Source organism: Haemorhous mexicanus, chromosome 3 (assembly GCF_027477595.1).
Source record: "Haemorhous mexicanus isolate bHaeMex1 chromosome 3, bHaeMex1.pri, whole genome shotgun sequence".
NCBI classification, from domain to species: Eukaryota; Metazoa; Chordata; class Aves; order Passeriformes; family Fringillidae; genus Haemorhous; species Haemorhous mexicanus.
This window is the reverse complement of record NC_082343.1, coordinates 48,103,661-48,118,513: the sequence shown is the minus strand read 5'-3', so window position 1 is coordinate 48,118,513 and position 14,853 is coordinate 48,103,661. Positions and strand designations below refer to the sequence as shown.

Below are 14,853 nucleotides of genomic sequence, written 5' to 3'. Positions count from 1 at the left end.
CAGAAAGTCACATCCAGGAAACCCCACTTTACAAAGACACATTGCTCATACATGTGGTAGGGGAGAGGCAGAAACAACAAAGTTCCTTATCAAACATTAAGAGACAGGATCAGAGCAGTAATAGCCACCTTCTCCCCAGGCAGCATCACCAGTCTTTTCTGCAGATTCAAGTGTATTCCAGGTGTAAAATGGGCAATCACAGAAGTGGACCCATCATATCTTTCCCATGTAAATCCTTCTTACAGGTATAACAGAATAACATACTCTTACAGGTGGGGGATTTTTATGTCTCTTGTGGGTTTTAGTTAGCCCTTTATTTGCCTTATTTTAAAGGTAAATTCAGAGGTAACATCTGGCTAGTAATGGCAACTGTGAGAGTGGAAACAGGAACTACTTCCAGTAGTGTGGTCACTTTGGTGTAATAGAAGACCAAAAATTTTCCTTAATATCTACAAAATACCCCTAACCCCCCAAAATCAACACCTGGTCCCAGCTGTCTAACAATATATCCATGCTGATGGCATGTAATGATTTAACAGAACTCACAGAGCATCAATAACAAGGCCTAATTTTCAGCATCTCTCTGTCTCCCATCCTAACCAAAATGGAAAATCCCCTCTGGAAGCAAGCTAGTTTCTTTACCCATTGAAGAATTTTATAATCTATATCTCTCTCTTTCTCATATAATTTTAGATGTAAGTTGTTGACATATTATGCAAATTGGTGAAGTCAAGCAGCTGTGTCTGAAACTTCATGCTTGAGGGTAGAGATGAAACATAATATTTACTTTTCGTACATTTTCTCAATTACCCTGTTGTGTTATTTCATAAATAAAGATTTTACCAATATGGATGAGAAACAATTCATGTCCTTTTGTGCCGTTTTAGCACTAAAATAGCACTGTTTGAAATTACCATCATAAAACTATTACTGTGGGAGCAATCTTTTACTAAGAGATTGTTACCCCAGTTAATATTCATAATTTATGACATTAGGTGAGAAAATACTTATAGTGCTTAAATTCAGTTAGAAATTAGTTAAGTTAGATAAGCATTGTGTTCCTCAACAGGAGGCTGAGCAATAGTAAAACATCCCTTACTAAAAAACAAGAACCACATTCTAACTCTAAGGACTGGAGTCACATTTTATTTCCAGAAGTATTCTCTTCCTTATGTCCAACTTAAAATTCAAATACCCTGAAATCATGATCTAAACTATTTCATTGGTATATCTTTTATGCACCTAAGGCTTATGAAACCAAATGATATTTTAGCAACCTACTATTTATAATTCTGGGATGGAAACAGTGTTTAAAATATTAATGTCAATAGATTCATAGTGGACTTTCCACATGAGAAAATCTTAAACACTTTTTTCATTTACATGATAGATTATAAACATGGTCTGTGATTGAAAAGTTCTTTGCCGTTACTTCAGTAATATTTTGCAAAAGTACAGTTAGAGGGTTACCACTAATGTTTCTAAAATAACTTCAAAAGTTAGGGAAGGAAGTAACCTATGCAAGGCAGCTCAGTCCATCCTATGTCCTTATTATGCTGACTGATATCAAGGTTTTCTAATTATGTACCATTTTGCCACCAAACTCAGTCAATATATGCTGGCCAATGTTTGCCATGCAAATATATTCTCAATATTGAGAATTAATATGAGAATTATCTTGAGACCATTTTCATGAGTCTTAATCATAAGACCATTTTCTTTCTGCTTTACTAATTACTTGCATTTTAAGTGCTGCAACAACTTCTATAAAGCAATTTCTGACACAGGTAACAGCTTAATTTAATAAGTAATCATTATGGACTGTGCTTATTTCACAGAGATGACACAAGCTATGGGAAGGATTCTATGAAAAAGACTACCCAGCCAAAAAATCTGAACTTGTATTGTAACTACATGGCACAGCTGAACAAGACACAAGAGTGAGTTTTACCCTCTGCTGGGATCAAACATCACAGGTTTGATGAGATTGACAATTTGGTTTAAGGGATCAAAAATACTCCAGTCTACAAAAAGTTTGAGTGAAATTGCTTTAGACAGAATAAGAGGTGACCCAGAATTACAGCTTATATGCTCTATATTTTCAGCTGTCATATCTCCTCAGGTATTCACTCCTTCCCCAGTTACTTTTCTTAATCTTCCTTTGCCTCCCTCTTCTTGGCTCCTGTTTTCCAAACTACCAGTAAAAAGTCAGAGAAAAATCTTCAGGATTATACCTGAGGTCCCTCCTAAACAACAGAAACAGATCTATAACCTGCAGAGTGTCAAAATTAAAGACACCCTTTCTACAGCTAAAAATATACATGTAACAAAATTTCTTCATAACTCCAGTCTAGGAAACTATGTGGACATGAGCAAAAGCAGACCTTGTTTCCTTTCTTAACATTGGCAAAATGAAGGAGACACAATCTGGGGGAAAAACCCCCACCCAACAAAACTCGCAGTCTAAAGAGCTAAATTTTGGTCATGTTATAACAGGCACTTCTAATGAAAGTCAGACCACTTTAATAGGTAGTAGTGGCAGCCCCACCTACAATATAGCTTATAAAGGACTTTCTTTGAAGATTTAGTAGGCATTCCTGTTGAGTGAGCCTGCACACATTTACAGCAGCTGAGAATTTGATGTATATGCATTAACAGAGCAAAATAAATCACAGTTTTTGCCATTGCACCAAATTAGAGGTGGTAAGTATAAAATCAGCTGCACTCACAAATAAATAATAACACTTCATTCTTTCTCTTTCTTTAAAGTACTGGAATGGATTTTAGTGAAGCCTCCAATCAATGCTAGGTATATTATTATTTTAAAGCTTTCTAGATCAATATTTTATTACTTGCAGATGATCATGCTGAGAAAAAAAATACAACCAATAGTTGGGTAGGGTGAAATTGACTTATTCATTAACAAAAGACCCTGATCAACCCAGAGAAATAAGAATAATTTTACCACTCTAAAAGTACTCACTATTCAGAAATAATTCTATAATTCTTATCTATATACATAGACAACAAACATATGCATACACTCTCTGGTTTAGACAATGAAAGTCCTGTGTGCAGAACAGCAGTGTACTTCAAAATCATTAATCTTTCACCCACTAAAACATCCCAAAACCATCAAATCTTTCTACAGATTAGCTAGAATTCTCCCTCCTGCCATGTGCAAAAACATATTTTTATTTCAGCTTGCAATAAAAACAGTTTTATTAAAATCATATGTTTATACAGAGTACCAAATGCTTTATACATTTGAAAGTTATCTGTACATTTTTTCATTACTACTATTTCCAGTGTAGCCAGTGCCTTACATCCAATCCATCTAAGCAATACATTCACTCAGTAGACCCTGCACATCAACACAAGGAGCAAAAACAATTGCCAGACAAGAGCTTTTTGGGAAAGCAGCAGAGTCAGAGTCCTGGTTCTGTTCTGTACAATGCTTCTTTATAGTTCAACAGGTGACAAAACACATCTGCTTTGCATAACATGTCCCTGTAAAAATCACTACAGAAACACCATTTGTAAGATCTTTACAACACCCGTAGCTATCATAGAAGCCATGTAAGTCAGTAAGCACTTAAACAACACTTGGTGCTCCCTGTAAAAAACATACTTGTGGAATTACAGCCATGCTTTCCCTTTTTCTTCTCCTAAACATGGATAGACTTCGTTACCCAAGTGTTTACTGCACTATAGATTAAGAGAATTCTAAAACAATGTCCTGCATTCCAAATTGCTGAGAGGGTGTAGGTGGAATATATTTGTGAAGCTGTTCTATTTCAATTGTCTTATGGCAATACTCTGAATAGCCCAAACTGGATTCTCACACATGAGTATTTAACTTTGACATCTGCAATAAATGATAGCTCCAACCAAAGTTCTAATGAAAGCCTGTTTATCTGTTTAGTCAATCTTTTCTCCCCAGATACTACAACAAAACAAGCAAGACTTCTCTATTGGGCAATTTCTTTCTATTTTTGAGAGCAGCACATTTGTTTGATTATCAGAGGAAGAGAAACAGAATTATCTTCTGTGAATTAAGGTGGCTCACAGGAATGTTTGTCCTAGGTGACAGCAACTACTTGATTGCCTTAAACTTCTATGTGGAAATTTCTATAAGAAATAACTTGTTATCTCCAAAGAAGTTTAAAACAATCAGTCATTTTAATTCAGCTTTCACTTCATTTTTTTTTAACTTACTGACAACAGATCTAAATTTATGACATTGCAAGAAAAATAAACATTTAGTATTAAAATCCACATCTAATGTTTATTCATAATCACTGTCTGTCTTAAAGCTCTTTTTGTTACAGAAGTAGACAGCCATGATTTCCACTCTTTTGGGAGATTTTCATCACCAAATCTTATGAATTGCATTCCTTTTTTTACTTAAACCACTATGATAGTAATTGAGCAAAGAATAACCATTAAAAATGGCTTTTTCTAGAAAAAGGAAAGAGGAGCAAAAGTCTTGCTGTCCTGAAGTAGATCTCCAAAGTGCAAGATAGCAATGGAATCTTACATTTCCTCCCATCCCAGTTAGTACAGCCTAGTGAAGCACAGTGGTACGTGTGTTTGCACTATCCTTTCCATCCATCCATCCACCCATCCATCATGGTGGGATAATCATCCTACCTTCATTACCAGTTCTTTTGCCTGCTGCAAGTTGTCAGCACAGTAAAGCACCTGACCAAAATGTGTCTATGGGGGCAAGATCTCCAGAACCAAGAGGTGGAGAACTAATAGGTCATATTCAGATATAAGGTCCAGTGAATAGATATGTTAAAGAGTCTCACTTTGTATCCCATGTTGGAATAAGTCTTGTACAGCACTAACCTGCATCTCAAAAGATGATGGAAAGATTTGCCTAGCTTTGAATTGAGTACAGGAACATGAAACCAAGATAAAACAAGAACTTTAATGTCATTTTAGGAGCCCACATAAGACCACCCTCCTCTCTGACCTGAGAGTTTAACTGAAAATTACCAAACATATCACCATCATTTGATTTTTGCACAGACACCAAGAAGATTACAGCCAAATAGTCATGTAAACATTCAGATTAAATTATTTTACTCTGGGGTTTAAACTTCTACACTTTAAAGAATTCTTCCCATTTTTATTTTATTGAACACCATTCTGTCTCAAGAAACCAATTTGATTAATGTTGGATTTTTCCCAGCTATGCTTGTCATTTATTGTCTATATAAACTTCATATTCTTTACATACATAAACAGAACACAAGACTAAAACCATTCTGATTGGTATAACGCTAGGAATTAGATTCTGAAGCATAATTTTTCTCTGAAGTCATGGTACTTCATATGCAACTCATTATTTAATGTATAAAATTAATCAGAATAATATATATACTACTCCTTGCACATCTGCAGTCAATTTCAAAGCATCATATATGCATCTAATTATTTTAGTAATATTTTTGTTAAGGTGGATAAAGCAAAGATATTTTAAACAAAATACATTACTTGAAAAGTAATTTATGAAAAAAGAAATCATCAGCCTTTAATACGTACAGCTTTGAAATACATCCTACATTCTCTCCTTCTCTCATTTTTCTATAGTGTGTATTTATATATGGTAACAATTCCACACCAGACATAATTCATCTCAGCTGCATGCAAGAATCAGTCTTTATGTAAAAAAACAGCCTAGAAAATATCTGAAATTAAATGAGTACTCACTTGTTTAGTCTTTGTTTTTGTAATGGTGTCCGAAATGGGTTTCTTCCTCTCTTTAACAGCTGTTTTAGAAAACAGTTCTTCAAACTCATGATAATCTATGGAAGGCTCTTCAATTTTTTCCCACACAAGTGAAGCACTAGAATCTCTAAAGTTAAGCAAAAGACCTATGTAGGGCAATGTCAAACTAAATAAGGTCATAAATGGAGGAATTAAAAAAATAAAATAGCAGCAATTTATAAGTTGTTGCCTAAATTCTATTAGCAGCATTTTGATAAAAACTACTGATGATTCTTCCTTATACTTCTGGGTTTTCTTCTTTTTTCATGTGTGATACTGTCAGGCTTATTTATATTCACCCACTCTACATGCCTAGGAATAAAAATACGTTGTATATAGGCTATAAAATGTACAGACATGGACAGGAAGAGAAGTAGAAATAGACAGTTATTTACTGACCACCTATGCAACAGTGGCAAGAACTTCAGAAGAAAGAATAAATTCATCATTAAATAACAGCAGATGGGTTTTATAATCACTATTCAGAGATATAAGAAAAATATTTATAAGGAAACTTTTTTCACGACCAGCAATGATCTTTTACAAATCTGTCAACAACTGAAACCAAGTCATATCAAAGTAAGGGCTACCAGAATCGCTTTATGCAAATAAATTGCAGATTGAATCTGAGTCTGTTGAGGTACAAGGTGAAAAAAAAAGTATTTCAAGGTAACTGAAGAGAGGAAAGAGAAGGACAGAATGTGTTCAGCTTAGGTTCATCTAGAAGGAAGACACTACCAAAACTTGCAAACTGCTCCAGAGAGAGACCAATGCTACCTTGAAATTTGAGGGGAATCACAAATATGATGTTTTGAAAAACACTTCACAAAACACTTGGTGGCACACCATCAGCCCCGGATCTCTTATCCACATGTGATATGTAGCCCCAAAGGACACTGAAAAAGCTGCCATCAAAGAGCTTCCATCTGCAAATAACTTTTGCGTGCTTTAAAGAAAATGGGCACCCACCATGATAGTTACATATCCAACTACACATAAAATCCTGCTTGCACCCATGTTCTCTCAAACACCTACCCAGCAGGAAAGACTCTTGTTAATGATAAACAATGCTACCAAGACAGCCATAAAGCAAAACCACAATTCTACATAACTCTACCACTTACCTTTTACTGTGGAGTTGAATTCTTGTCCAGTAAAGAGGCTTCATTGGCCGAGAAGGCTCTATTACATGTTTCCTGCTCCCTTTCTCCTGATTCATCCCCATTGCGAATAAACCAGATGGTAATGGAGGAGGAAGAAAACCACAGCCCTGTGGGACTGCTGGGTAGCTGCTGCCCTGGACTGATGCTGGAAGGGGTGGTGCACTTCCAGGCAACGGTGGTGGGGCCGGAGGAGGCATCCCCAAACCAGGCAAAGGAGGGGGTGGTGGAGGGACACCAGCACCAGGCAGAGGTGGTGGAGGGGGCACAGCTACACCAGGCAGAGGTGGTGGAGGAGGTGGAGGGGGCACGGCTACACCAGGCAGAGGTGGTGGAGGAGGTGGAGGGGGCACGGCTACACCAGGCAGAGATGGAGGAGGAGGTGGAGGGGGCACAGCTACACCAGGCAGAGGTGGAGGAGGAGGTGGACAGGGCATGGCTACACCAGGCAGAGGTGGTGGAGGTGGTGGAGGGGGCATGGCTACACCAGGCAGAGGTGGTGGAGGTGGTGGAGGGGGCACGGCTACACCAGGCAGAGGTGGTGGAGGGGGTACAGCTGAACCTTGAAGAGGTGGAGGAGGGGGTACAGCTGCACCAGGCAGAGGTGGTGGAGGAGGGGGTACAGCTGCACCAGGCAGAGGTGGTGGTGGAGGAGGAGGTGGTAGAATGATCCCTCCAGGCAGAGGTGGGGGAGGTGGTGGCAGTCCTGATCCAGGAAGCGGTGGTGCTGGGGGTGGAAATCCCAGGCCGGGCAGAGGAGGAGGTGGAGGAGGGACACCAGCTCCAGGTAAAGGTGGTGGTGGTGGAGGGGGAGGTGGAATACCCCAACCAGGCAGAGGAGATGGGACCCCTGCCCCAGGCAAAGGTGGTGGTGGAGGTGGTGGAGGGAATCCAGGACATGGAAGGAGAGGAGCTGGAGGCAGCGTTGGTATCTCCCCACTTGGCAAGTGTGGAGGAGGAGGGAGAGGTGATATCGTGGCACCTGGGAAAGCATGGTCCAGGTCTGTCACTGCTGAGACAGCAGAAGAAGGGAGTCCTGAGCCAGGTAGAGGTGGTGGCGGTGGTAATCCTGCCACAGACATGGGAGTAACAAAGGAATGGCCATGTACTCCAGACAGGGGGGCAGCCTGCTCAGTCACTGGCAGTGATGGGGGAATGCTACATGTGGGCTCTGGGGGCAAGGAAGGGGGATGTTCACTACAAGTTACATCTGCAGTACTTAGAGGCTGATGGGAAACTGTCATTTCAGTCTCTCCTTCAAAGGCAAGGGACAAATCAGCTTTGGGTCCTGGAAGAGGTGACTGCGGTATACTCTGTACTGATTGGCTTGCGTCCAGTGGCACTGAGATTAGCTTCGGTGACAGAATTAAGGAGATTTCAGAACAAAATGTGGGTTGTAGTTCTAGAGCTGGCAAGTTCTGAGTAGACCCTTCACTTTTGCCCCCTTCTAAGTGCGGTGGTGGGGGTGGCTGTGGCAGTGTGCTGGCTGAAGGCATTGTATGTGTTAAATAATCCTCTGTTGGTGACGTCTGTACAGATCTCGCCTGTGACACAGTCCTGGGTGTGGTCTCCTCTTCATTCCTTTGAAGAGTCACACTGCTGAGTTTCCCAGAGTCTGCATGTGCGTGCTCACTTTCCTGCTCCCTCCCAGCAGTCTGTACCTCTGCAGCAGGAAATTGTTTCTCAAGTTCTGCAATTTTTGTCCTCAGATCCTCAATAGTTTGCTCAAGTTGTTGGATGACACTGGCACGCTCCTCAGATTTCACCTCAAAAGCATCCTTTCAAAGAAAACAAATAAGAAGCTCAAACAAAGATAACATTCATCACCATATAAAAATTAAATTTAGATCAAGAATATTAGATCAAGTATTCCGGAGGTTTAAAAATAGGCTAGTTATGTCAAGGCTTTAAAAAGTGAGGAATCATTTTGGCTAACTACATTTTAAGTGGAAGAAGACAGTTTAGGAAAATTACTTACTTATATATGATAATACCTTTGTCAGTACAAGGATATGTACTTTTAGACTGTGATTACAGTTGTCAAAAGCAAAAATCAGTAGCAACCCCTCCCTCCCTGCAAATACCCTGACTGAGAAAAAACCCAACCACTGAACACAAGTACTGCAAGCATTTGCCTACACATGGATAGGAGAACATGGTGGTGGGAGAGCTCAGCATTACTTGAATTCTGTTAATTGGAAAAAAATGTTAAGTGTTTCTTTAAAGGGATCACCATGAGTAGCAGACTCAGCATAGTATTGACTGCTGCATTTCAATAAACACCTTAATGATACAACACAGATCAGGAATGCAAAACACTACAAATGCTATCTTTTGGAAAACAGAGAGATCTCAGAACAGAAAAAGCATGCTTTTCTCCAGCCAGCATGACTAGGAAAGAAAAGAAGCAAGAAAAAACTGAGAGAGAACTTTCATCCTACACCAAATTGATAACACCTCTGCCAAGAGACAGACTGTGATAGGATAAATTCCTGCCTGAAATGGTTATTCTGTATTTGACAGGTTTCACATATTTTCTCTCTTTCTCTAAAGCATCTCATCCTGCTTAATGTGGGTGGAATAGAGGAACCATTAACCTTAAAAGCACATTAATTCCTACAATTTTAAAGAAATACCTGTGACAAACTGTACTAAAGATAATGGATATGTGCTTTCATCCAATCCTGCCAATAGAAATAATCTTGTCCAAAAAGAGCCATTTGTGCTTATTCAGGATTGACAAAAAGGAGATAGACTTGACCTTACAACAAAAAATCTTCTAAAAAAATCAATTATTTTCTAGCTGCATACATTTACATTTTAGGACTTTAGTTTTCTCTTTCAACTTGAAGTATTAGCCAGCACTTCAAGCATTTTGTTGGTCACACAAGAGGTTTCATGAGTGGTTACAGCACAACTTGTTAAAGTGCCTTTTTATTTCCTTTTACCAAATCATATGCATCTCAGATGAGACCATAGGCTTGCTTAATAGGAAATATTTCAAATATTCAAATTATAGATTTTGTCAAGAAGCCTACAAATAAACATGCAAAACTTGATATACCAATTGCCTTGATTTGTTTCAGGCAAACATTTTTCTCATCTATTGACACATGAAAGTAATAAAATTTTTTTTTTCTGGAAAAGAAAGTTATAACTTCCATCTGGGGATTGTTAATAAAATTTAATGTTCAATAATACTTCAAAATGTTTCTGCAGAGAATCAGTTTTCAGATATAAAATTTCAATTTCTTATTTATCTTAGAATTTCTTAGTTGTCCTAAAGCAATCCCAGAAGTAAAACAGCACCAGCATTTAAACCAATAGTTGTTTGATTTTTAAGTACGCTTATCAAAAAACTTAGAATCTCTGAGACCGTTTGAACTATCTGGAACAGCAGTTTGAACCAAAGGTTGTGTATTACAACTAGGTCTCCCTGCCACAGGTTGACAAAAAATGTAAAACAGAGAAAGGAACTTGAAAAAATGAATAGTGAAGGAATTAACACAGACATAATAACAAACAGTATAACAAGAAGGAAAAGAGGCTGAGAAAGGCATTTCCATTTCAAATTACTCATGGTGCTTCAGTCCCTCCAGTTTCCTTTAATAACTCAAGACTTCATAGCAACAACAGTTTTACTGAAGAATTTCTTAATAAAGGAGGAATACAATATTGTTTATCCCTATGTTTCATCTGCTCTTATCCCCCTACCAGTCACCTGAAAATACAATAAAGCCTATCAGTTCTTCAAACGGCAGCACTATCAAAGGAAACGTGTTGCTAGGATTATTAAGGCCACAGACCAGTTTTCAGCTGAGATCAAATCCAGTTTCCCCAGACTGTAATTCTCCTAAGCTCCCATTTTATACTGTAAGAACACTCCACAAGGGTTTTATAGGAGATACAGTAAATTCATTTCTGCCATAAACAAACTGCAGCCAACAGGATTAGGCACAATATTCAATGGCTCTGAAGAGATTTGCCTTAAAAACGGCTGATCTCAGAACAGTTCACTGTTTAAAAACTCTTCAACTTGGGAGATTAGATGCAACTTTTTACAAGAAAAAGAAGTAACTCTTGAATACTGTAATTCTATGTTAGCTGCATGAAAAACCTAGAATCCACTCTTCTACAAGACAATTTACCCTCCAGATAATGAAGTTTCTTTCAAGAAAAGATCTATCTAATTAAGTTTTTTAAAAATGAGCTTTGCAGTGAGATGAATTAGCAGTTCAGACAAGAAATGAAAATGTCCTGATGAATTGGAGGGGCTGTTTAGCCATGCCCTAAGAAGCAGCATTTCTGCCCTCCTTGAGATACGACATTTCAAACAAGCTGGTGATTTCCTATCGTGTTATACCTAACAATCACCAACATATCCAGGTTTTCATAGAAACAGCATTAGTATGAACAAACAAGACTTTGATGTGAATGAAGAGATATTTCTCCAGAGGATATGATGTACTTGAATTTGTTTGGTCTAAAAAACAAGGAAACCAAAAGCAAAACAAAATGCAGGCCTGGTATTTATGTGTTTCAGTAATTATTTTAGACAGACATATTTTTCATTTAGACTTTTAAGATGCCCTCAGAGCAGTTTAATTGGATTTTTGCCTTTGTCCTAGTTTAAAGTTGACCTCTAGATATGAAAGGTCTTATCAAACAAGAAGGAAATCAAAACTATATAAATCCAATCAGAAATAAAAAAAATCTACTATTTCCTTTGAGAATAAGCAGGAGAACACTTAATTTTTCATACATGTAAAAGATGATCAAAAGCTGTTGACAAGGACCAGAAAACTAAGATTAAAAAACCCACACACACTTAATGAAAAGAAGCTTCAGTTTCAATCCAGGGGACAATTCCACAGCAGAAACCTATGGGGTTTAAAAGAGACATGAGGAAATTCTGTCTTGCCTAGAGTTCTTACCCATGACCCAGGTACTGTGGAACAGTCTTCTTTCTGTAAAGAAAGAAAGAAAGGTGGAAGCTTAACCCTTGCTTTATCCTCGTGGCTTGAGTATGAAAGAGTGAGCAGAAAAAAACATTTCAGAGGTGTGTGGCTATAGAACAATGCCCAGCACTTCTCAAACAGGCTGTACATGTTCCATGTGCAATGAGTTGGATGCTCAATCTGGGACCGATCTCTTTGGGTTGCGCTGATAGCATTGTTTGTACATGGATCTGGAGATATTTGCTTTGCTGGCTAAAGGTTGTACACTTGGATCTGCACATGTACATTACATAGAATTCATTCCAATCCTGTCATGTTTTCCACATGTGCCTTTCAGATGTCCAGCATAAATCTGATCTATATAGATAGAACATGCCCAGGATCTTCAAACATGTAAAAGACCAGAGTGCAGCTACCTCCTTCTTCAGAGTTGACAACCTAGTTTGTCCGATGAGTGACTGAAACATATAGACCCTTCTATAAGTAGATTTTCAGGCATTAAAAAAAAACCCCTCATCTGTAAAAGTTAGCCCTAGTCTACGTGTATATAGACATACATATATGTGTGTCTGTATAATGTACTTGTCAGTATCTTTCTAATTCAGCTTTCGCTCACTTCTATGCTTTGTGAACAGCCATAAAGTATCTTTTTTTAAAAAAAATAAACATAATGACAGTTCTTGTTGGTAATTTTGCCATATTTGAAAAATAAAGGTATATTATAGCTTTGTTTTAGAACTTAATGCCTTCTGGTATTACAAGTCAAAAAGTTGCATCAGTAGTTTGATAATTTTCAGCAATTTGTCACTTAGAGTCGTGAAATTTCCTCTCTGGATGGAATTTATATTTAGATGATAGGATTATATTTGCTTTAATTTCTCTTTTTTTTTTTCTTTGCAAAAACGCTTGACTTTTTAGTTTCTCTACATCACAATTCATGAATCACAGTCTATGCTGCTACCTAGTTGCAAGAACACAGAGGAAACAGAAGCATACAGTCAAACAGAATTAAGATGGCAAAATAAGGCCCCTCAGGTCTTCTAGTAAGTGTGCCTGGGAGCACTTGGAGGTACCAGCAGTGCACAGGAACTTGGAAGGATGCTCTTTCCAACTGCTCTGTTTTCTACGCGAAATGAAACATTTTTGAACGCGCACGCTCACCGAATGGCACAAAGTAGAGCCACAGTAAGAATTTAATTCAGTCAGAGAAATGTGATCTCTATTCAGGTTTCTCTCTTTAAAGCTGTCTCATTTTCAAAGCTACTTCTTGCAACTGCAGATCAACCTTAAGAAAAGGAGACACAACATTTAACAGGCATTTTTAGTGCTACAGTAATTGGCAAATGAGAATCACTGGTGGAGACTTGATTTGCATTCAAACAAAATAGCATTCATCTAATTAATTCTCACATTTCACTTAATCTCAAGGCTCATTGCAGCATTTTATTCTTACAGCAGTAGAAATTGAGTCTATAGTTTGCAAAATTGCCAATAGCACCTGGAAGAATTGCTGAAGGAGTAAAGTAGTATTGGATACTAGTTTCTTCCTCAGACTTCCTGATTAAACCTTTTTGAGTGAAGCTTATACTATTCTGAAGTTGCACATATGGGAACAAGGGGTACACTTGTTCACACTAGTCCATCTTTCTTCCTACAACCACAAGGAAGTGATGCTCCCCAGTATAACAATGAACAAGCAAGCCCTGAAACAAAGAGAGTGTTGGGCATTGCCCTGTCTGAAGACATAAAACTTATTTGCTAAGTGTGAGCTACTCCCACTCTGTGACACATTGCAACAAAAGGATTACACCAGCCTGCACAAGGTTGGCAATGGATTAGTTAGCTCTTCCTGTCCTAAAGAGCTGGGACATGTCTAATCAACCTAATGGTTTTGTCATACCTATCATGTGTGATAAAAAAACCCGAAACCATTTCATGCAGAGATCGATAATTATTGAAATTCAAATAGTTCAAATAAACTAACACAGAATCAACAGGGAACATACACCATTGAAGAAAGATGCATGCATTGCAAATGCTGACTTGGAAAGCTGGAAGTCAGAGGAAAAAGGAGCTTAGATTCTTGAAGATTCTGTTCCTGAACAGTTTGAATTCCTTATCCCTGAGCTAAGCATATTTCAGAGGATGAGATCTCAGTTCTTTACATTACTCATTTAAACAAATAATCACCTTGAGATACAAAGACTGAAAGAGTTTTCTCTCTTTAAGGTGTAACTCTTAACTTAGTTGGAAAATAACCTTAGGTTATCCCCAGGTTTTACTATGATAGAAATCTCAAAAGAATTTTCATAGACTGAAGACGAGACAAGGTAAAATAAAATCTCACAGAACCACTGACCACCCTAGGAGATTGCCCAGGAGTCGAGTTTAATTACTGTAGTACCACATAACATTACTTTAAACCTTCACAAATAACACTTGTGGAAGCTTAACCCTCACTTTATCCTGGTAGCTTGAGTATGAAAGAGTGACCAAAAAAAAAAAAAAAAACAGTGAGAAGTATATGGCTGTAGAACTGTCCCCAGCATTTCTCCAACAGCCAACAGGCTGTGCATGTGCAATGAGCAATGTCCTGATTATCCAGGCTGAAAAACCAACTAAAAAAGTCCCTCTCAAGTTTTGAAGGTTTATGTCCTGGCTTAGATGAAATTTCATTATTAGGGAGGCATGAAACAATACAGAAATAGATAAGACTTCAAAAGGGGTTTACTATCCACATAGCTTAATTTAGCTCAGAAATTGATTTAACTGTTCTAACACTCATCCACCATAAAACAATCATGTAAATGAGAATGGGTACTGAAAGAAAAGCTGAACTTTATTAATTTTAATATGAAATTATGTTACTTGGTTTTCGTGTCTTTGATTTATTGTGCTGTGGATTGCAAAGAGACTGCTAGTGCAGATGAAAAGATAACTAGAACCTAGCCACTCAT

The 14,853-nt window shown here is 38.0% G+C and overlaps 1 protein-coding gene across 1 annotated transcript in view; it reads right to left on the bottom strand.

Annotated features, from left to right (window-relative positions):
* Positions 1-14,853, bottom strand: part of FMN2 (formin 2) — a 155,026-nt gene that overhangs the window by 96,486 nt on the left and 43,687 nt on the right. The window contains exons 5-6 of the mRNA XM_059841678.1: positions 6,903-8,716; positions 5,722-5,866 (exon numbers count right to left, since the gene is read on the bottom strand). Coding sequence (XP_059697661.1) covers positions 5,722-5,866; positions 6,903-8,716 — 1,959 coding nt within the window. The remainder of the gene's footprint in view (positions 1-5,721; positions 5,867-6,902; positions 8,717-14,853) is intronic.